The sequence below is a fragment of the Heliangelus exortis genome, chromosome 10 (assembly GCF_036169615.1).
Source record: "Heliangelus exortis chromosome 10, bHelExo1.hap1, whole genome shotgun sequence".
NCBI classification, from domain to species: domain Eukaryota; kingdom Metazoa; phylum Chordata; class Aves; order Apodiformes; family Trochilidae; genus Heliangelus; species Heliangelus exortis.
Window position 1 is genome coordinate 1,159,627 of NC_092431.1, and position 23,101 is coordinate 1,182,727.

Sequence of the window (23,101 nt, forward strand, 5' to 3'; positions counted from 1 at the left end):
ACTTAGGAACAAGGAATTACAAAAAATGAAGCTGTAAGAGTTGAGCTCACTGCCAGAACACAGGGAATGCAGGGAGGGAATGCTGGGTTTGAACCAGGAGGTGTTCGTGTCCCACTGAAATCATTAATGTCACACTGGGTCCCATCCAGAGAATCCCAGACTGGTTTGGGTTGGAAGGGACCTTCAGGATCACCCATTCCCATGGGCAGGGACCCCTCCCCCAGCCCAGGGTGCTCCAAGCCCCATCCAACCTTCAACACTGCCAGGGATGGGGCAGCCACAGCTTCTGGGGGCACCCTGGGGCTCAGCACCCTCACCCCAAACAATTTCTTCTTAACATCTCCTCCATCTCCCCCCTTGCAGCTGGAAACCCTTCCCCCTCATCCCATCCCTCCAGGCCCTTGTCCCAAGTCCCTCCCCAGCTTTCCTGCAGCCCCTTCAGGCACTGGAAGGTGATCTGAGGTCTCCCCATGGGATCCTTCTCTTCTCCAGGCTGAACACCCTCAACTCTCTCCCTGGCTCCAGAGCTGCTCCAGCCCTCCCAGCATCTCCATGGCCACCTCTGGACTTCTCTCCACCAGCTCCATGTCCTTCTGGTGTTTGGGATCCCAGAACTGGACCCACTCTCCAGGTGTGGTCTCAGCTGAGCAGATGGGGAAAATCCCCCCTCCCTGGTCCTGCTGCAGCCCAGGACAGGGGTGGCTCCTGGGCTGTCCCTGCACATCACCAGCTCACATCCAGTTTTTCACCCATCATCACCCCCAAAATTCCTCCCCACTGGGCTGCTCTCAATCCCCCAAAAGACAAACTCATCCCCCAAAACACCCACTGACTGCTGGGGCATGAGGGACCTTGGAGGATCCACACTTTGTCTGGCTGCCTGGGGACACAGAACAGAGGAAACTGGAATCATCTGGGACTCACCCCTTGCAGCAAAAATCACCCAAAAAGACCAGAGCACGACAGCCTTTGCTCCTAACCAAATTCTCTGACTTCCAATTGAGGAATAACAAATGTCCCAACATCTTTGCTGCCTGGTGTTCCTGTGGTGGCACAGCTGATGCCACAGATTTCTTTGAAAAACTGGATGAGAAAGGAGAAGTTGAAAAAGCTTCAGAAATCCCAATTTAAGGGTCAGACAAATTGCTCTCCCTGCTACCTAAGAAGTGGCAGCTGTCTGGCTTGGAGGGAGAAATAAAGGAGTCAATGTCCTGAGGAACTCGAGCTGGGAGGATTATTTGCTGTTTAATTACTAATATTACTTCATAGGAGCACTTCCAGCAGCAGGACCAAAGCCAGGCAAATTCCCTTTAGGAACAGGGCAGCAAGAGTAATCCATCAGTAATAAAAAATGGAGGAAGACAAACTTTTCATCAAGGAGTCTTTAACAAAAAAAACCCTTATCTCAACTCAGAGTTGGACCCTGGCTCCAGCAAAGGTCACAGCCTTGGCTGAGGAATTTATGATTTATCTTGTGCAAGGGTCAGAGCAGATAAATTAATTCACCCTTTTTTTAAAAAAAAAAAAAAAAGTTTTTAACAAGTTTATAAAAAAATGAGCTGTTTGCATTTTGGAGTAGATTTAACTGAATAAAACTAAAAAAAAAAATAAAATACCAAGTGCATTTAACAGAGCAACACCAAGAGCCTCAGATGATGGCAAGGACCTCTCAAGGGTTCCTAGAGAGTTTTCAGGCTTCAGCTGGGTGAGCTGCTCCAAACACAGCTATCAGGGAGGCAGAACAAAGCAGCTCTCTCCAGCTATTTAGGACAGGAAGCAAAGGATGCTGTGTCCAACTGATAGTGCAAATGGAATTTTAAAAAGGCAACGTGTAATGTCTCAGGCCTGGAGCCAATTTGCTTCAAAAGGACCTTGGTGTCCCCAAAGGGAAAATTAAGAAAAAAAAAAAAAAAGAAAAAGAAAAAAAAAGAAAAAAAAAACTGCACAAGTAGAAAACAAAGAAATGATGGAGAAAGCTTTTCTGGAGGGGGCTTTGCCTGCAGCAAGGAGCTGTACACCATGGGCCACGTGCAATTCTCTTAAATTTCTCATGTGCAAAACTCTTAAATCAGCTCCTCAGCCCCAGGGCCCCTGAGCTGCTCCTTATCACCCAACCCAGGCATTTCCAGGCCAGGAGGGGCTCTTGTGACCATCACATCCCCATCAGCACCCCACAGAGTGGTCCAGCAATTCCCAAAGCCAGAAGAGTCATTTTGAAGCCACTTCACCCCCCCAGCCCACAGCAGGTGCACACAAACCTTTTTCTCAGTGGGATTTATATCAGTTTGCAGCTCTAATATGGGTTTAGCCAGGGAAGGAAGAAGGTAAAGGTGATGGAGGAGAAGAGGGGATCTTCCTCTGGCTCCCAAAAAACCTTCCATGCATTTGTTTTCAGGGAAAAGTGATTTTCCCTGGGATAACCCAGCAGTGCCCCAACAGAGAAGTTTGCCAGCCACACATCAACCATCACCCTACACAGAAAATGAACCCTCTTATCCCAGGCTATTTCCCCCTGGAAAATCATCCTGCCAAGCTGCTCCATCTCCAAGCCAAGACACAGCAAAGGTGACAGCAGCCACCACCACAAGGGAATTTCATGGACCGTGTCCTGGGGGAATAAATGCTTTAAGCCTCAACACAAAAAAGGATGAAAAAGTCAAAGCCCATCTCCCATACACTGACACCTTTTGGCTTGCCAGAACACGGGTGTCACTCAGCAGCACTTTAGATGTCTTCCTTCAGAGGAAAAAATAAAGTTTTGACTTTTCCTGTTTGGGAAGTGGGCAAGGGGGAAAACACACCACAGCATGCTGGTTCAATTTACAAAAAAAAAAAAAATAATAATAATAATAATAATACCACAGCACAGGATGTGTAAAAATAGGGCTCCTGATTAGATCAGGACAATTGCCTATTTATGAGTCCCACCTTCTTGGCTTGGAGGGGGAATTGTCCCTCTTGTTTGCCCTATGACAGTGAATGCTCCACGTGGAGCAAAAACTGGCACTGCCAAGATCTAGGAATTTAAGGCAAGTTTCAGAGCTTTGAAAGGACCTGCTGGTTTAATTAAGATCCAGGACAAATTAATGCAGGTCCTGGCAGCACAGGACAAGCTTCAGCTCCACTCAAGCCCAAAGAGTGGGCACCCAACCCCAGCGTGGCTCAAGGAGAGCCACAAACCCATCAATCAGCACCAAAACTGAGGAGCTCCTGGGTTTTGCCCATCTCCAAACACAACCCAGCTCCCCAGATCATCCTTCAAGCTTTCTCCATCCCAGCTGCGGGGTGGGGGGAACCCCAGAAAGCCAAAGAAACATCCAACTCCCCATAAAATTTGTCCTTTAGTAGTGTCCAAGGGAATAGAAAACAGGTTTGCATGGAGACACCCATGGGGCTCCTCCACCCATCCCTGGGGAATGGTTATTTTCAGGCAGTTCAGCTGGGGAAGCTCACAACTGAGGAATTATCTTTATGGGGCTGTAGCTGCTTCAAGCCTGAGCTGCTCTAAAAATACAATCCACACTAAGGAGACTCAAAAAAAAAAAAAAAAAAAAAAATTACACCAAGATCTCAGAGAGCAGTGGAAAAGTCTGTTTAGAGTGGAAAACAGCTTTCCAGCCTGAAAACAAGGATGGGGAGGACTTCAGAAAATTAAAAAAAAAAAAAAAAAAAGGAGTTTACCAAAATTTCCCATGGGAAAAAGCACATCTTGGGAGCCAAAACCAGGGTCAGGTAGTGCAGACAGTGGGTTTATATGCAGCATCTGGAAACCACAGAACCTGGTGTCCAGTTGCATTAAATAACATGACAAACAGGAAGGTTACACTATGGATTAACCTGTTGAATGATCAAGAAAATAAAAATACAACTGCTACTGACCAGGAAAGAGAAGGGAAGAAGCATTCTCGTGAAGGGCTTGCAGCAGAGATTTAACAATCAAGTTGAGTAAAATTTTATATTTAACCTGATAGCAGAGGGAGGCCACGAGTCACGATGCCAGAACGGAACAGGTCTGATTGTGGCCAAATCCTCCCAATGGAAGAGGAAACAACCCACCAGGAACAAGGAAATGCTGGGAATGAGTCATTAAAGATGCAATTGCACATTTAAAAAAAAATAAAAAAAAAAAAGGCAACCTTGTTTGCTTTCATATCCACTAAAACACTTCACTACCAGCTTCAGACTTCGCATTCAGTGGTGTCAGAGCAACTGGTTCCAAAAAGACATTTATTTCTGAATTTAAAATAGTTGCTGTGTGCCACAGCTTAGCAGAGTCAGCCCATTTAATCCTAGACCACCAAGAAGATGCTGGGAAGTACCAAAATATCTCAGAAGAGACCAATGCAGGGGAGTCTGATGGGAGCAAAGGGTCCCCAAAACCTCACGTCGACCTCCCTGTGGCATCTCCCAGGCAAAACTCCTTTATCTCTGAATTTTCTTTTGTTGCTTTATCTCTGAAATTTCTTAATGCTTAAATGACACAAATTAACAGAACAATAATTAGAACAAACACACAGACCAGCCTTCAAGCTTCCAGAAACACACCTACTGCTTTTCCCTCCTGCCAGACGGTGGGCAAGCAGATCATAAATCTCATGTTTAAAACTTAAAATCTTTCAGAGAAAACATTCCAAACTGAAATTACCCTAAGTAAAGCACATTTTTACTTTGCATCTGTGCCAATGTTAAGTTGCTGGTTTTTTCATGGCATTTTTCAGCTCCTGGATGGGAATTTATCTGTTTGTGTTACACCTCTTCACCCAGAAAAGCCAACTTCTCCCCAAGCTCCTTTACATCACACAATGCAAATAAATAAATTGCTTCTTCATTAGACCTCTTCTGAGCAAATACAGTAAAAGAATTTAAAAGCTTTGGTGCTTAGTAATGTGTTTCTACTGGAAAAGCATAAAATCCAGCCCACTACACCAACTGAAGGACTGGATGAAGATGTTCAGGCAGTTGCACTGTAAGCAGAGACCAAGAAAAAAAAAATACTGAAAACACACAGATTTTGGTAAAGGAGGTCACTCCTGGGCAACACCTCAGTCAGCTGAAAAGGGGACAGAAGTGTTTTTCTATATTTTACCTTCCAAAACTCACTTTTCTAAGATGCAAGAATGGTTATCATGAGGTTTTTTGGGTCTGCAGCCCAGTGAGCAGATGGTCAGGACCCAAAACTCCCTGCCTGGATGTGGTGATTTCAGCAAGGACTGATGCAGACAGTGATAACACAGTGGTACCAGCACCCTGGGACAGTTTTAGCACCAACAGGGTCATCTGCACAGTCCCTGTCTGGTTCCATTTCTCTGGGCCAAGGAAAATGTTACAGAACACGGAGGTGCCAGCACCAAACCTACCCAGAGGACTCCAGAAAAATACCTTCATACTCAACAGCTGAAAAAAGGTGAAGACACCTTGTAGTCCTGTGACTCTTCATGCATTTAGGTGGTTCTCTCAAGAAATTGGGCAGAAAATGGGGATATTCCCACTGCTAGCAGAGTAAGAGCTGTGCCTGTTGATTCCGTCTTGGGGAAGTCCCCCAGAAAACCCAAATCACAGCCCTCAGACACAGGAACAACCCCAAGTGTCACATGGATTACACAGAAGGATGCAAACACCCTTTGAATTAAAAGAGCCTTCACAGGACTGCTCCTTACAGCCTTATAATGTAATTTACTGCTTGCCTGGGGTAGAGAGAGCAGCATCCTTCTCTTTGGAGTATATTCTCAGTATATACACTCAGTATATTCTACTCCAACATCAAAAAAAAACCCCAAAAAACCTCACAGGCTTTCAGCAAAGCACATTTGTGTTTGAATTTATGCATGGGAACCTTGCCTTGAGAAAATGCACATCAGAGAAACCAAGCTGGGGGCAAAATGCAACCTGAGCAGCAGCTTCAGCCTGGGGCTGCCTTACTTTAGGAGGCTGGGAAATCACCCCCCAGGCAGTCTTGCTGCTCTCACCACAAGGTCCACGGCCAAGGATGAGTTTGGAGGATGAGCTTAAGAGGAAAACATCATCTCAGGCAAGACTTGGAAGCAAAAAGGAGACAATTACCAGCACATTTTGGAGCTAGAAGCATCCTGGCATTTGGCCAGCGGGTGAAACCTTCAATCTCAAGAGGTGGTTTCCTTTCCCTGGACCTCTCTCCTCCCCCATCTTATCCTCCTATCCCATCTTTCATCGTTGGTTTCCCTTCTCCTCAGGTCCTCTCCTTGACTCCTGCCTGTCCCCTGGAGGGCAAGCAGAGCCCAGGGATGCTGTGGGTACCACCCCATCCCCTGCACCCAGCACCAGCTACAGAAAAATCTGGCTTCCTACACACAGTTCCCTCTGGCAGCACCTTTCAAGTGCTCTGTTCCCACCAGGGCTTTCTGCTTGGGATTCTGTTCTCCTCCTGACAGGGAGCTTTGTTTTTGTGCAGGCTGCCAACCACTCAAAGTTATTTTTCAAATCAACGTCACTTGGGTCGAGCCAGGTTGGACCTCAAGTTGTGTTTCCTGCTTTTATTTCCAGCTTCCATTTACTTTTCTCCTCACAGTCCTCCACGGCCTCAGCAGTTTTATCCATGGGTGGAATTAAACATGGCTTTGCTATTATTATTATTATTTTCTTTGTTATTATTGTTAATTTCTTTTTTCTTTATTATTATTATTATTTGCTTTTTTTATTATTACCTCTCAAAGACTGGGCAAAGTCAGGGAGCATAAAGAGGCACTTAAACACCTATTTCTGTAATATTTTGCTCTTCTAATTCAGCTGTCATTTATTACTGTTATTTCTAGTTGCCAAACTAGCCCAGTGGGGACTGGCTCACCTCAGGCTGAGCATCCTGCCTACTGCACTTCTGATTAATCTACAGTCCCAAATCTGAGCATCAGCACTAAAAACACTCCAGAAAAGGTATTTGTAATCATGCTTTTAACCTGGGTGACCCAAATCTAGTCCTGGACAAGACACAGAGATACATTCAAGATTCAAGAAGTGAGCCTGAAATCCAAGCAAAGCTGCAAACCACACCCCAGCTAGAGGGAATCTCACTGTTTTTTTTTTTTCTAGCTGTTAAAAACCAGCATTTGATCTCCCTGCTATCTCCAGCAGACAGTGGGTTTAAAGGAAAACAACAAAACACAACTTTATTTCAAGGTTATTTCTATTATTTGGGAGACTCAATAAGGAATGAAGTCAGACCACGCTTCCCAGGGGAGGATATTTTGTTATCAACTTCAGAATTTCAAGTACTTAGTTTAAAAAAAAAAAAAAAAAAAATCAAGTCAAGCGAAAGGACAAACAAAGATTAAATGCAGACAAATAAGTGGACAGCAGGTCCATAAAATTATAATAAAAGAATCAGTGGGATTTCATCCTATTACAACTATTTGTGGCAAAAGAGTTAATTCCCCTCGAGACACACAAGAATATTTTAAGCCTTTTTATAAAAACACAAACACCCCCAACATATTTCACTGCTATCCCTGGATGTGTCATTTATCAAGTTCCCTTCCAGCACCTATTTTGGAAGTTTCTCCAAAATAAAGTGCACTCCAGTTTGTCTGGCAGGCAACAATGCATGGCACAACCCCAACAGAAATGTTCATTTTTAGCTGCTGCTTCCGAAGCAAGAAATTCCAAAGCAGGACCAGCACCTGACAGAGAAGATGGAAAAGGTGGGGTTTGGGTACTGGAGTACATCCTCACTTGAGTACATACTCACTAGAGTAGGTACTCACCTGAGTATCCACTGAGTGGAGTAAAGTTAGAGATACAAAAATTGGAGAAGGAATAGTGAGAGAAAGAGGAGAAACAGAAAAAGAAACAGCAAAGAAATGGGGAAACAGAGAAAGAGAAGAGAGAAACAAAGTAGAGGGAAACAGAGCTCACAACCCACTGGATGTTCAGGCCAGAAGCAAATTATTCAAAAAAAAAAAAAAAAAATTCAGGAAAGAGGCTGCTAAACAAAAGTACAGTGTGCTACAGGGATTTTGGGAAGGAAAGCATCACCTTTGCAGATGTGGACTTCTCCATCACTGCCACCTGCAGATTTGAACCCCACAGGCAGCAATTCACCCCAAAAAACCAGGAGGAAGCAGAGAGAGGGAGTTCCAGCAGCCAAGCACCCTGAGCACCCTCACTGCTGCACCTGGCAAACAGGCTGGGGACTGGCAAGGAGCAACTCTTCACCACGACCTAAAACTGCTTCTAGACATCCAAATTTTTTTTTAATTATCCTTCCCAAGAAATCAAGAAGCCTGGATTCCTGTTTTACAGTTTTTAAGAAGCTGTGGCTGCTGCCCTGGGACCACCTGGACCAGACAGCATCCAGCATTAACCCAGCTTCAGCAAGACACTGCAGACACACTGACCCCCCCAAAATACCAAATTATCATTTTGGGACCTCAGCTCATGGCCAGACAGACCAAGGGCAGCAAAGTCAAGCATCCTGGTGATTCACAGGAAAGGGTTTTCCAGAAGCCACCTCTCTTCCACTTCAGTCCCCATCACAAGGTCACCCTTCCCCAACCCCCTCCTGACTGACCCTACACCCCCCAAACACTTCCCAAACCCTTCAGACAAGATGTTCTGCAGGGAAACAAGGCAGCTGAGCCAAGATTCAGGTTTTAAGTTTGTTAGGGAAGAGTCAGGACAACCCTACAGAGGAAAATGCTCCTCCTCCTCTCAGCCCTGGGAAGGGACCAGAATTAACAGCAGGATCCCTGCAGCACTGGGGGTGAAACACCCAAACCAAACACCTTTGTGGGAGCAGGAAGAAAACTGTCACTGTCACATGTCTCTACAAAGAAGAAAACCAGCATGGTTCTTCATTTCTTCCCTACCCAGGAAAAAAAAGGGGAAATTAAAAAGGAACAGCTAGAAGTATTGAATGCCTCGTGGGTGGCAATGAAACTGCTTAAAAGACACATTATTTGCTCTAAGGCAGCAGTATACAAACCATGAAAAAAAGGCTTTAAATGTTCACACACACCCCCCTCAGTCACCACAGTTAAACAGAAGTATGGAATAAAAATTAAAATGCCCAACTTTGGAAAATTAAAGAGCACAAATCCCAGGAAGTGAAGGGCACATGCAAGATAATCTATGCAAATAAAACATGATGTGAAAAGCTAATTCTTAATACACGAGAAAAACAGAAACTTCTTCAACCATCAGAGGCAAGAAAGCTGCCAGAGAGAGGTTTTTCCATCAGGAAAACTCTTCATCCCTGGAACAGCTGGAAAAATAGTTTGCTGCATGCCAGGGATGGGACTAAGGAGCTTCCACCCCAAAACCTCTGTACCACAGGCTGAAAAGTTGACAGAAGACACTGACACCATAAAATGCTTGTGTGAGAACACTAAAGGTGTGTGGCACTGAACTGACCTGCCCAGCAATGTCACCTGTGTCACCAATATTGTGGATACAGCAAGAGAAAGGGCAGATGGGAACCAGCCCCAGGATTTCTCCAGAGGCTTCTGCAGTGCACGAAGAATCCCAGAAGCTCCAGAGCCCTGAACGTGACTGGGCAAAGCAGAAGTCTTTTAATAGGAGTTAGAAAATGTGTAAAAAGTACAATACAGCCAAGGAGCCAACAGCTCCTTTGGGTGGCATTCACACCAGAACTCTGTGAAGGAGTCAGAACCCTTAAGAAGGGGGATTCTGGTCAACCTAATGCACTCAAGTGTTAAAAGCATTGTGAAAATTCAAAGGGAAAAAAAAAAAAAAATATGAGTGGTTGACATTTCTCTAGCTCAGTGGGCTTAAGAGTGGTTTATAGCAGGGGATGGGGATGAACATCAAGATGACATTTTGCAGAGGACACAGAACTATTCAGCTGGATCCACTCCAAAGCAAAAAAAAAGCTGCAAAGGATCTTACAACACCAAGTATCAGGTGACAAAATGACAACCCAAGAGCAGTGCCAGCAGTGTAAAGCTCAGGGCAGGAGCAGGGAACAAAGCCCTTAAAATGCACTGACAGCAAGGGGCTCCAAATTAACCACCACCACTGAGGAGGAGAGCTGCCAGCAGGAAAAAAAAGCAAAAAGCAAAAGAAAAAAGCAGAAGACCCCACTGTACCACTCAACACACCTTAAAAAGTGAATCTGCATCTTGCTCTGCTCCTCCCAGTACCATGGCAAAAAGGTGAGAGGTGCATGAGAAAAGACACCAAGAAAAGCAACAGGGATGAGGAGCAATTCAAAACAGCTTCAGCAGAAGAAAAGAATTAACAACCTCCAGCTTGGAAGGCCAAAAAATAAAAAAAATTAAATTACTGACTATTTCTTGTAATCCTTTTTAACAGCCTAGACCTTGTCCTAGCAAAGAAAACATTACTACACCCTAAAGGAACACACAATGCACAATTAAACTGCAAAACTCATCACTGTAAAATGTCTCAATGTGAGGGCACTACCAGACTAAAATGTTGAGGAGGCAGTCGAGGGGAAAAAAAATCCATGGGAAGTTCTTGAACAGAATAAAACTGGGACAAACTGTGCCAAAAGTTTGCAGGACACTCAGGATGTGTGTCTGTATTTGCTCCATCTCATGAGCACCCTCAGACACAGGTGGATGAAGAAAAGCTTTTGAAGAGACCCACAGGAACATTTTCATGGTTTTCTCAACTATGGGTTAGAAAACACTTCCTCACATCTATCCCCAAATCCCTGCTGTCCAAAAGTCAGACTGCAGACAGTCCTAAGGAAGGGATTTTCTTCACCTCCTCAGCAGCCTGCTCTGCATCCAAAGATGAGCTGGGTGCCTGTCTTGTCTTCTTGAGATAAAGCAATCCCCTTCTGTTCAGTTCTTCCTCCCAGGCTGTTTTTCCCCTCCTTTAGGAAAAGGACTCCAAGTATTGTCAGGCTTCTGCAGCCATGGACTAAAGAGCCATTTCACTTCCTTAGTTTTGGAATAAGCTAAAAATCCTTCATACCACCAGGAAAGGAATAAAAAAACAGGATGGAAAGGGCAGTCCAGGCAGACTCAAACACCCCAGAGCTCTGCCTACAGAAGTCCCCATGTTCCTATTTTCTGCAATGCCCCCCCCCATAGGCAGCAGCAGAGACTCCAAAGCTGAGCTCAGCTGCCAGCTGGAGATGAAATACTGCTAAGTCATAATCTGTGACAACAGAAGACTCCAAGACAGACGAGTAGAGCAGCCTTAAAGATCCCAGGGAAATCTCCCCTTTTAGCTTCCTACCACATCAACCCAGTGACCTCCTGAGAGCCCAGACACAACCACATCCCACAGAGCAGGCACTTGATAATCTGTCCTTTGACAGTGATTCATTCTATTCCAGAAAGGAATGTACTTCTGTTGAGAAAAAAAAAAAAAAAATAACAAAATGCAAGCTATAAATAATTGAGCAGTACATTCTTCCAAGCTGTTCCTTTCAGACTGGAATCAAAAGGGTTGTAGGAACTGCAGGATTCACCACCTCAAAGTTGTTTGCAGAACCTGAGCACTCCAACCAGAAAATAACACAAGACCTGAAATAATTCAGTAAAATGTACCTCCAGGCAGAGATCAGAGCATCCAGGCAGACCCAGCTCATCTCCAGCCTCACCATTCACACCCAGCACCTCACAGGACCAGCTGCTGGTACTTGAATTTCTCAGCAGAAAACTTGGAGCTCAGCAGCATCAGGGCAAGCAGAAGGGAATGCTAATATAATTCAAGCAGGATTGCAATGAACTGTCTTTTAAAAAGACACTTAATTATCTACATATGAACAGAGGCCCAGGCTCATTTTCAGGAGATTGCAGTTTCCCCATCTGGGTGGCAGGAGAATGGGATGAAAGATGCTTCAAAAGATCCTGTGAGGCTTTTATTAGCAGGCAATTTACAGTTGTTACAAGCAGCTTCCTGAGCAAGCTCTGTGGCCAGCAGTTCAGTCTCTAGACAGTCTGCACTATTTCTTCACAGCTTTGCTTTGCTGGCACTTGGCATTTCAAGGATTCCTGTAGGTAAAGCAAGGGATGGGACTGCTGGAGATGGGGGTTGTGGCACACACCACAGGCAAAGGGTGCAAAGTCAATAATTCTGTGCAGTTTTAGCTCTGGTGTACTTAAAACCTCACAGGATTCAGCCTCCAGGGGATCTTTTCAGGTACCAGGAATGATTTTGAGGTGCTCATCAAGTCTCATTGTGCTTGGGACCTTGAGGACCTTCTCAGCCGGCCTGGGGAGGTCTCAGAGAAAGGTCCACCTCATCCCAAAGCTGATCCAGGGTCTCCTTCCCCTCTCCTCACCCAAAGCAGCTGAAGGACAGATCACAGCCACCCTACCCCCAGTAAAAGTGGCAGTAAAGCCATCAGAAGGACACTGAACCATCTTCTCCACTCCAAAACACAACCAGGGAAGCTGTTAAGCCAGACTCCTATCTCTCATCACCCCCTCATCATTCCCATCTCCATCACAGACCATTATCCTCATCTCCATCCATCCTCATCACCTCATTATCTCCATCACTGGAGCAAAGATTGGTGCCATCCCTAGCACCCAACCCAGAAGACCCAAACTGCTGCTCCTGTGTCCCTCCTTCCATGTCACCCACCATAAAACAGCTCCAGTGCCCAACCAAGGGGAAAAAAAAAAAAAAAAAAAAAAAGTCTTCTGCCAGGTGAGAGGGTTGCAAAGAGCTCATGGAAGGAGGACGTGTCCAAGTTCATGGATTTGGGATGCACAGCTGGCCCACAGCCCCAGCACCCTGCCACCAAGCCCCTTGTGCCAGTCTAGACACTGGGAAGCCACAAAACGAGAAGAAGTGAGGGTGAACAGAAAATAAATGAGGTGGGAAAGGGGAGGGTTGAGTTTCAGCACCCACATGAATGCTGGGCCATGCCAGGCTTTGGGAGGAGGAAATGAAAGCCAGGGAAAACTGCTGAAGCCAATGCTGACCCAACAAAACACAGCCCACAGACCCAGGCACCAGGGGGAAAAGGAAGGAAAAGGGGGGGAAAAAAGGAGGAAGGAAAAGGGGGGGGAAAAAAGGAGGAAGGAAAAGAGGAGGGGAAAAAAGGAGGAAGGAAAAGGGGGGGGGGGGAAAAAGAGGAAGGAAAAGAGGAGGGGAAAAAAGGAGGAAGGAAAAGGGGGGGGAAAAGGAAACAACATAATAATATAAAAGAAAAAAAAAGAAAAGGCAGCTAAGGACCCTCAGTTGTCCCTTTTCCAAAGAAACCTGGTGAAGGTTACCAGAGGGATGAAAGGGGCACCCTGCCAGCAGGGTGAAGGGGCCAGCCAGGTAGTTCCAGGTCATCCAGAGCAACACTAATCCCAGACAAAGGCATGGGAGAGTTGCTGAAGGATTTAGGGAACGGAGCTTAATTACAGCCTTGCTTTAATCTCAATCAAGAGCTGCTTAGTAGAAACACTACCCTGTCAAGTGTGCTTAATTTCATTCTTGGGTTAAACAGCATTGTAATCTCTCCCAACACACATAATTAGCAGCCAGACAGGAAACTCCTATTAATAATACAGTTCTTATATAAAAGCACAGACTGGATGATTAATTGCTGCCCAAGATAGAACATTTCTCAGTGTTCTAAGGGGGCACAGGTAGGTACCAGTCCCAACATAACTCATCAAATCTCAACCACTAAGGAGCAATCTAGAAAGCAAATATATACCTAAAAAGAAAGAAAAAAGGAAAAAACAAAACTGATGATATAATTTGCAGATGAGACAAAAGCTGGCAGGATAACAAACCATGAAATCAGGCAGCCATGGAGAACAATTGCTTGGAAATCTTGATTTTTTCCCAGCAACTGGCACTGCAGGAGAACCAAGTATGAAGGTACAGATGTGGGAGCACAACCCAGGGCTGCCAACAACTGTGCTCCCAAGAAAAGAACTCTGCATAAAGTAACAGCCCCAGTACTTATAATGCTGGCAAAAAAAGTCAGGAGAAAAAAATTGAAAAAAAAAAAACCACCTCCAATCTCTCAGCGTGCAAGCAGACTGCTACCATATCGATGTGATTTTATCTGCCTCTAAATCCATGGGGAGACAAGAGGAATACTGTAACTACATCTACCTGGCCAGGCAAGGCTTTTTTAATTTATCAAACACTGTTTAAAAATCTTTCACTCATTTCAGAAAGCTGCAAATGCAGCTCGAGAAGAGGGAAAGGGTTTTCAAGAGGGACAGACTTGCCAGCTCCAGCTGTACAAGTGACCTGAAAACACAAACTTGTATTTTCATGAGAAGACATCAGGTGTTAAAAGATACTGCAGAGGTGCCCAGGAAAAGATCTGCAGGCTGAAAATCAGGAACTTATAAAAATTATTTGCAATTCAGATAATCACACAGGCTCATCTTCAGGTGACAGGCTGAGCGCAGGGAAAAGTGGGTGAAATTATCCAGCCCACATCCATGGGTGTCAAAGATCATCTCAACATTTCTCCTGCCTGTATCCTGTCAATCCATCTAAAATTTAAAATCTAGGAGCACAGCACAAAACACAAGGCATTTTATACAAAGAGGTAGGGAGAAGTCAAAGGGAGAAAACAAGTGAATCACAGAAGAAAATAAACCAGCACCAGCCATGCCACAAAGCCATCTCTACATATCAAATGTGAGATGGTTTTGGACAAGTGCTCAGCAAATGCTGGCTGAGCTCACAGAGTGAGGGATGACCCTTTTCTCAAGTGGGAATTTTGATTAGAAACCACCAAGGCATCCATCCTGACTTGCAGTGACTGTGGCTACAATATTGAAGCCCATGGAGAGCTTCCCCCCATTAAAAAGAACAGCTGAGTGGGCAGAAAACTCAAAGAGCAACACATTTGATCACTCAATTTTGCGTAAAAAAAATAAAATTTTTAAAAAATCAGGTGCCACAGCTTAGCCAAGAGAGAGTTTTAAACAGTTTCTTTTCTCCTAGGTTACCTGATCCTGCAGAATTAAGTGATTCTGAGGCACCCAGACCCAGAGAGAAGATCCAAAAATAACCCACAAAATCAAGAAGCGTAACACGAGGAAAAGAAAAAAATAAAAGAGGAATTAGAACAGGAGAAGGAAGTGGCATTTGGAGCAATGGATATAATTAGTAGAAGCTGAATAGCAGGAAAGACATCCTGAAGTGGATTATTTTGATTTCAGGGGCATCGAGGGCTCAAGGGGATCCCCACAAAGACTCACTCGGTGTCCTCCTTAAAACACAAGGACATTTACTGCCATGGAGAAAAAAAAAAAAAAAGATATGATTAAAAAAAAAAAAAAAAAAAAAAAAAAAAGAGAGAGAAGAGCCCTTGATGGCATTGGAGTCACCAGAATAATAAGACATGAGGCTGGAAGAGCTCATCACACAGCCCATGGCTGTCACAATGCTCCCTCCTTGCACACCCTGGTCTCCCAGTTCATATTTAGGAATAAAATCCCTCAAGGAGGGAAAGGCTGCACATCCCACATCTGCACAGCACCGGGGCACAATGGAGTCCCAGCCCATGCTGCTGACTCCCAGAATCACAGTGAGAACAGAGCAGAAAAATAAGGCTGGAAGGGACTTCAAGACGGCATCTTCGTCCTTCCCCCGCCCCAGGGTGAAATTACTACACTTGCTATTTTTCTAGCAGAAAACTCTCTTCCCCCCGTGGGTGGGGCACAAACCCACCCAGACAGATGAATTAGTTGGACCTTAACTTTAACATCTTAACCCCTCCATCACCCTGTGATAAAAGCAACTCAGCCTTGAGCACTACATCAGAGCAACACAGAACAGCTGCAGTCACAATACCTCACTCTGCCCAGTCAGAAATTGATTTAAAAAAACCCAGTTTTGCAAACCAAGCCCCCTGGGCAGCAGGAGCCTGGCAGCCCAGGTTATTTCTGAGCAGTGTTTAGGGCTGCTGGTCCTAGAAGGGAAGGCAGCCTGGCTCCTGCAGACACATTTCTTCCGTGATGCCTGTGAGAAGTGAGTCACAGTTTTTTAAAAGTTTCCATCATCTCCTTTTCCAGACTCCTCAACACATCGTGTTTACCCTGAGCTGCTCTAGTTTAAACTCGAAAACTCTTTGGAATAGGTATTGTTTATACTTATAGCATTAATAAAACTGATGGAGTTGTGACTGCTCTCCTAACAAAGCACGAACCTTTCTTTACCCCAGACACTTAAAGGTGTTTCTTCTGGGGGTATGCAAAGACAGACATCAAACCCAGCTATACCATAAGACTAAAAAACAAGCTCAACAAGCACTTACTGCTATGAAATGGAAAAAGAAGAAACACACCACCACCCACACTCTTCATTCCGGCAGGACCCAGACATCTCAACCAGTTTTTTCACTTTTGGTAATAAATCTTAATTCCCTACCAACTCAAAGGTTTCACAGGAAAACTGCAAAAAGTCGAGAAAACTAAACAAACAGGCAAACCTGCAGCAAGATAGATCCAGTGTCCCACTGCTCCAGAAACGAGGAACCTTCCCGTGCTGATCCTGTGCCCACACTGCAGTCTCCCTGCCAGTCAAACACCTTAAATCCATTTACTGTTAACGACCCCCACCTGAGTCATTTCAAACCATCAGGCTGCAAAGCCCAAATATGGAAAAAAAAGGGGGGGAGGAGGTGGGACAGAAGGTTCCAGACCCATTAGTGCCCAAATGGTCCCACCTGTGATTCTGAGGTCAGCAAATCAAGGGCTGATGCAGAACAGCTGAAACTGACCCTGCTGCCCTGCATCACCTTCCCCTCCCCATGAAATGCAACAAAGCTCAAGAAATGTTTAAGTTTCCAAGAACACAACTATTTCTATCTTGCTGCCAAGTATTTCTGGTAACACACCTCTACCTTTCCCCACTTCTGCATTTGATCAAATTGGTTACACTGAGCTACAAATACCCTCTGCCCATTTGTACCACCAGCCTGCCAGAGGCTGACGTGCTGCAAGTCCTGCATCTTGGGTTTGATGCAAAATTCTTTTGGGAACTTCTGTTTAAAGTTAAACAAAGAGGAATGAGGTCTCTCAGCTTGTCAAATTTCTGATGTGGCTCCTACCAGGACAGCAATGCCAACAGTGTGCAGTCTGCCTAGCAAGAACAGGTCTTAGATGTGCACCATTAATCGAAAATATATTTAAAAAAAAAAATCAAAAAAACAGGTGTTTTCTCATGAGACACAGGGTCTGGTTAAACAGCCAGCAACAGCACCTTCCAGAGTGACCAATGCCGCAGAAGCCACTGCTGCAAAATCCTGCTCAGCACCACAAAGAAAGAGCTAAAAGGCTAAAAAGCCAAACCCAGACTGGCAGAAAGAAAAAGGAAAAGGAAAGGAAAGGAAAGAGCAGTGCTCCTGGGCACACAGCTCCATCCCTCTGGGCTCCTCGGGCAGGAGGGGAGCAGGGCAGTGAGGATGGGTTCTGCCAGCTGAAGGATGCTGCAAGAAGCTCTGGGCAAAAAAAAAAAAAAAAAAAAAAAAAAAAAAAAGCTTAATAGGAGAACAAAGGATCCATTAAGCAAACAGAGGCATTAACTCATATCATCATCGTCAGGATGGTAACTGTGCCCATACCCACGGCTTCAGTTAGCCGTGGTGGGTTTTGAGGTTTGGTTGGGTTTTTATTGTTTTTGCAAAATTGACACACACACACACACACAAAAATAATAATAATAATAACAAAAAAAAAAGGGCAGGCGACGGTTTTCAAGAATAACTTTGACAGATTGCAGGCGAAGGGCAGGGAAATGCCTTCCCCTCCCCTCCTTCCCAGCACCCCATGACCGGGGGAGGGGGCAGCGAGCACCCCCGGTGCTCCTGGGGGGGTTGTGGGGTGCAGGCCCAGGGCAGGGGATTTATCCAGAGGGGCAGGAGGAGACATCCGAGCTCGGGAAAAGCCACCCCACCACCCCACACCCCGGAGCGGCGAAAGCCACGCACGGCTCCGAGGTTCGCCCTTCCCCAGCCGGGCAGGGGGCAGCCAGGGCTCTGCGGGCACTTCCCAAAGAGCCAATTAAATAAATAAATAACCCCCTAAATAATAACAACAACAATTCCAACGTCCTCGGGGCCATTCCAATGCCCTCGTTTCTTTGAAAGTTTCCGCGGTGGAAGGGGTCGCGGGGGATAACAAGGCGAAGCCTCCCCACACACGTCTCCCCACGCACGCCCCCCACGCACCCCCACCCCGCAGCCCCGGCTCCCCCCGCTCCGCCCCGGCCGCACCTGAGCGTGGGGCCGATGCAGGCCGTGTCCGTGCTCTCGATCTCCCGCAGGATCCGTTCGTGCTCCGCCGCCGTCTCCAAGCTCTCCAGCTCCGCCATCTTCCCCCGCTCCATGGGGCTGAACCGACCGACCCACCTGCCCTGCCCTACCCGGTTCTGTCTCTCCCCGCCCCGGGTAACACCAGTGCCGGGGACCGCCCGCTCCGCTCAACCCGGACCGGCCCCGCTTCGCCCGGCACGCCGGGAAATGTAGTGCGGGAAGGGCCGGGGGGAACCGGACCGCCCTGCGCCGGCGCTGCCGCAAGAACGAGGGGCGGGGAGCGGCTCCGGGGGCGGCTCCGGGGGAGGCTCCGTTACCGGACCCGGGCGGTAGCGGGGCTGGGGGAGATGGAGCCCCGAGCCCCGAGCCCCGGCTGTTCGGCATGGCAGCGGCTGCCGACCTAACCCGGAGGGGACACAGCCCCGTGGCCATGACACACCCACGATGAAAGGACACAGCCCCGTGGCAGGGACACGGTGCGCTCCCCCCGTGAGGGGACACAGCCCCGTGGCCATGACACCCACGATGAAGTGACACAGCCCCGTGGCTTCGACATCACCCGGAGGGGTCACAGCCCCGTGGCTGTGACACCCATAGGGTGGCCACGTCCCCGTGGCAGAGACACAGTGTGCTCCCCCCGTGAGGGGACACAGCCCCATGGCCATGACACCCACGATGAAGGGACACAGCCCCGTGGCAGGGGCACTGTGTCCTCCCCCCGTGACGGGACACAGCCCCGTGGCTTTGACATCACCCGGAGGTGACACATCCCCGTGGCCATGACACCCAGGATGAAGGGACAGAGCCCCGTGGCAGGGACACTGTGTGCTCCCCCGTGAGAGGACCCAGCCCCATGGCCATGACACCCACGAGGAAGGGACACAGCCCCGTGGCTTTGACATCACCCGGAGGGGTCACAGCCTCATGGCCGTGACATATCCCAGAGGGGCACAGCCCCATGGCAGGATCTTCTTGTCCTCCCCATGAGGGGCACTCAACCCCATGGCCATGACACCCACGATGAGGGGACACAGCCCCATGACAGCACCATTCCTTCTGAGGAGGACACAGCCCTCTGGCAGTGACATCTGCCATGAGGAATCCCTGACCCGGGGCAGTGACACAGTTGTCACCCAGCCCTGAGGGGAAATCCCAGCAGGAATGAAGCTGTGAATAGAGGCATCCTCCTGCCCAAAGACAAACCTCTCCACCTCCTTCCCCATCGTGTCCCTCAACCCCATAAACGGTGTCACCGCTGACCTGAAAAGGTGCCACTGACTGTAATCCCAGAGCAAGCTCCCTGCTGACACCAAACCACCATTCAGTTTCATCCTAAAATGTCCTACCAGCAGCTCCCAGGCTGCAGCACTTCCCTCCTCCAAGCTGCACAACCCAAGAGGCATCTTCACCCAAGGACACGGGAGGAGCTTCCTCCAGGAAAACACCACCAGCTCCCAGGAACAGTCCCGGATCTCAAGGTCTCCTTGAGGTTTAACGCTGCAGCTCTCGGGGCAGCTCCCTCCTGCAGCTTTGTATTATTATTGTTATAATTTTGTGTTGTGAAAAGGATGCTGGAAGGCTCACGGATTATCTGGTGTGGTGGGGCTGTCCTTGCACGGAGATCCCAGGCTCTGCCAGAGGCACAGTGAGGATGCAGAGCAGGACTGAGGCCAGGCTGTGCATTCCACTGTGGGTTTCTTCATTGGCTTTTGGCTTTTCATCTTCTGAGATATAAATAAATGGTGCTCAGTGTGTGAGCACACCTCTGGCTTCCCTCACTGCTGCTTCCTAAGGTTGGATGCTGCTGGGCTGAATGTCCCTGTGTCATCACTTCATTAAATGAGAAAGGTGATGGAAGAACTTCCCACAACACAACACACCCTGACTGCAGGAGAATCTGGCAAAGAAGGGCAAGGAGAATCTGGCAAAGGTTTTGTACTTGCTATGAAGTTCACCAACTCTTGGACATCACTGCCAAACACCACGTCTTGTGAGACCAGATGGGTGTTGTTTGGGGTGTGCTGACACCAGCCAGGGAAGCTGTCCTACCATGGCAGTCACCATGGAGATCCAGGAGAAGGTGTCCAAGGTCCAAGAAGCAAAGTGACACATCGAGAGGGGAAGGAAAGCAGATAAAAATAGCAGGGGGGTTTCTGAGCCAGCTGGGTGCTGGGTCAGGGGCTCTATCGGGGGGGGGGGTGTGTTTTGTGCCCTTTTTTTGCCCCTAGGCACTGGGATGGGCTGCCCAGGGAAGTGATGGAGTCACCTTATCTGGAGGTGTTTCAGGAAAGCCTGGATGTGGCTCCCAGTGCCATGGGCTGGCTAAGGTGGTGGTGTCATCTCATAAACTGGACTTGATGGTCTCAGAAGTCTTTTCCAGCCCCAAAAATTCTGTGATTCTGTGACACTGGAGGCAGAACCCTGGTGCTTCCTGCACCTCATCCTACAGGGACAATCCTCACCACGAGGGCTGCTGCAAGGGGCACATCACTGATGATTCAAAGTGTTTTGGACTTCAAACCTTCGAGATGAGCTTCTGTGGCTACAGGAAATCAATCACACACTGCTCAGGGTGTGATCCAGAGATCTGTATGATCCATCTGCTCCTCCTCTGTGTTGTGTTGGTACCATCATAGGCACCAGTCCAGTTGCCCAGAGGGCCACATGGGGTTGATGTCCAGCTGATGATCCACCATCATCTTCAATTCTTTTCAGGTCACTGCCACCTAGGATAAAATTTTCCATTCTGTAAGAAAAGTGACATCCTTTGTCCCTGGACACATGGCATTTGGTCACCTCCACATGAATATTCATTGTGTCTGACTTATTGAGCAGTCTGGGACTTGTCCTTATTATTTGCTACAAAAAAAACGTACAAAAAAAAACTTTGTACCACTTGAAAGCCTGCCCACAAGAACTTTATTTATTCTTGCCAGTCACTAACAACAGCGTGCTGAATTTGTATTGTTAGAAATTATTAATCAAGTCATCATGCAGTACCAACACAAATGCTTCAAAGATGTCTGTTACCAGCTCATAAGTGCATTGAAAAAGATACAGAGTTTGCCTGGCAAATTCTGTTTCCCTTAAAACCGTGCTGGCTGACATTAACTCTTTTCTATTCCCTTCCTTTCCTGCTAATGAAGTTCCATATAATTATAATTATGGGCTTGACAACAGCCTGGTGAAGCTTAAAGAACTTTTAACTACTGAGCTCTCGTTAGTGTTGAACTTCCCCAGAATTCCATCTCCCCTTGTCCTATCACTCCACACTCTCCCCCTGCATCCCCATCCTCCTCCTGCTCCCCACCTCTCCCCTTTGCCCTCCCCATAACCCCCTCTCAGCCAGTTTGGGCATCCTCACCATTTCCTTTCTCCCACCCAACCTCTCCCAAGCTGGAGAAGGAAAGGCCCACATCATTCCCAAAGGAACAAGACCACCACGATCTCTGGCTGAGCATCACCCATCCCTCTTTGCCCTGGGTGTGCAGCAGTTTCCTCCCTCAAGCCTGACCTTCAGCCCCCTCCACGTCAGCCCCAGGGGAAGAAATAAATCTCAGCTGCCTGGAGAGGTGCCTGCGTGTCCCCTCAGCAGCCTCCTGCAATTTTGCCAACTGTGAAATGCAACCTCACCCTTTCCAGGGGAAGGAGCTTGGCTTTTTTTCTTTTTTTGTTTTGTTTTTCCTTGGAAGGAAAGGGCTGCAGCTGGGAGGCAGCAGAACCCCGGAGCCCCAGGGAGCCAGGCTGGCTGCTCCTGGTTGTCTGGAGGGTGGTAGGAGTGCTGTCAGCACCTCCAGCTTCTGAGAAAAGGACCACAGCTCCCTCTGCCCTGGTTGCCACCATCCCACACACTTTGATGCCACCCACAGCAGCCATCCCCAGGATTCCAGCAGGGGCTGCTCTGGGACAGGTGCCCTTGCCCAGCCCCAGCTCTGCCCCCAGGTGCATCCACCTGAGCTTATCAATAACCACAAAATAACTCAGTCTCCCACAACCTATTTCCAGAGGTTAAATCCCCAGTTTCCAGCCCCTAAGCTCAGTGCTTAAAATCCTGTCCTGCTTCCCAGTTCGAGACTGAAATACACGTTTAAGCCCCTCCAACATTACCCTGCTGTTCCCAGATCCCTGCTCAGGATGGACCTTGGTGCTTCTAATCATGATTCCTGTTTTCTCATGCATTTCATGGTGCCTTCTGTGTGTGAATACAGGAAATTCACAGCTCCTGCAGACTGAGAGAGTGGCTAGATGGCCTCCAGCTATCCAGTGCTTCTGGCTTTCAGCCTTTGTGGAGGACTTACCCACCTGTGAGTTTCTGCTTTTATCAAGTGGAGAGATGGGGATCTCAGGTGGCAATACTGGAGGGGAACTTTTTTGGCAAGCTGTGCTGGGATTTCTCAAACCTTGGCATAGCACAGCTTCATCTAGACAGGATTTGAAGCCCAGAGGTGGATTCCCATCAGAGGTTCAGAGCTGCTCCTTATCTATGGACTCAGCTGAACCCTGGGTGGGACTCTCCTTCACCTAGTGAAGGAGAAAGATGTTCATCCATAAGCTTGAAGAGTGCATGGCCATATTTTTGGCCATATTTTCATCCCACATAGCTCAGGAAGTGTTTTGCACCATCCCAAGCACTGAGTTCTGCTCTCTGCCACAGCTTGAGGCTTCCTGGCACACCCAGAGGAGCAGCAGCAGGGATCATCCCATGTTGGGGGGAGGGAGACCCAATCTCCTGGCCTGGCACCAGGGGAGGTTTCCTCTCTGCCTGCTCTTTTTCTCCCCACGGAGAGCTGCAGGAGTGAGGTTCCTGCTGTGCTGCTCAGCCCACCCTCAGTCCCCTCTCTGCCACGAACCCCGGGCAGGGAGCAGCCCCGCTGCATGGAGCAAAGGATCTGCTGGCCTGGGGGG

At 47.6% G+C, this 23,101-nt stretch overlaps 1 protein-coding gene across 4 annotated transcripts in view; it reads right to left on the bottom strand.

Annotated features, from left to right (window-relative positions):
- Nucleotides 1–18,393, bottom strand: part of EXOC6B (exocyst complex component 6B) — a 244,157-nt gene extending 225,764 nt beyond the window's left edge. For 2 of the 4 annotated variants that reach the window (XM_071753121.1, XM_071753120.1), the window contains exon 1: nucleotides 18,158–18,393. In XM_071753121.1, coding sequence (XP_071609222.1) covers nucleotides 18,158–18,270 — 113 coding nt within the window. In that variant the 5' untranslated portion in view covers nucleotides 18,271–18,393. The remainder of the gene's footprint in view (nucleotides 1–18,157) is intronic. The other 2 variants (XM_071753125.1, XM_071753124.1) reach the window with 2 other exon arrangements.
- Between the last annotated feature and the right edge of the window lie 4,708 nt (nucleotides 18,394–23,101).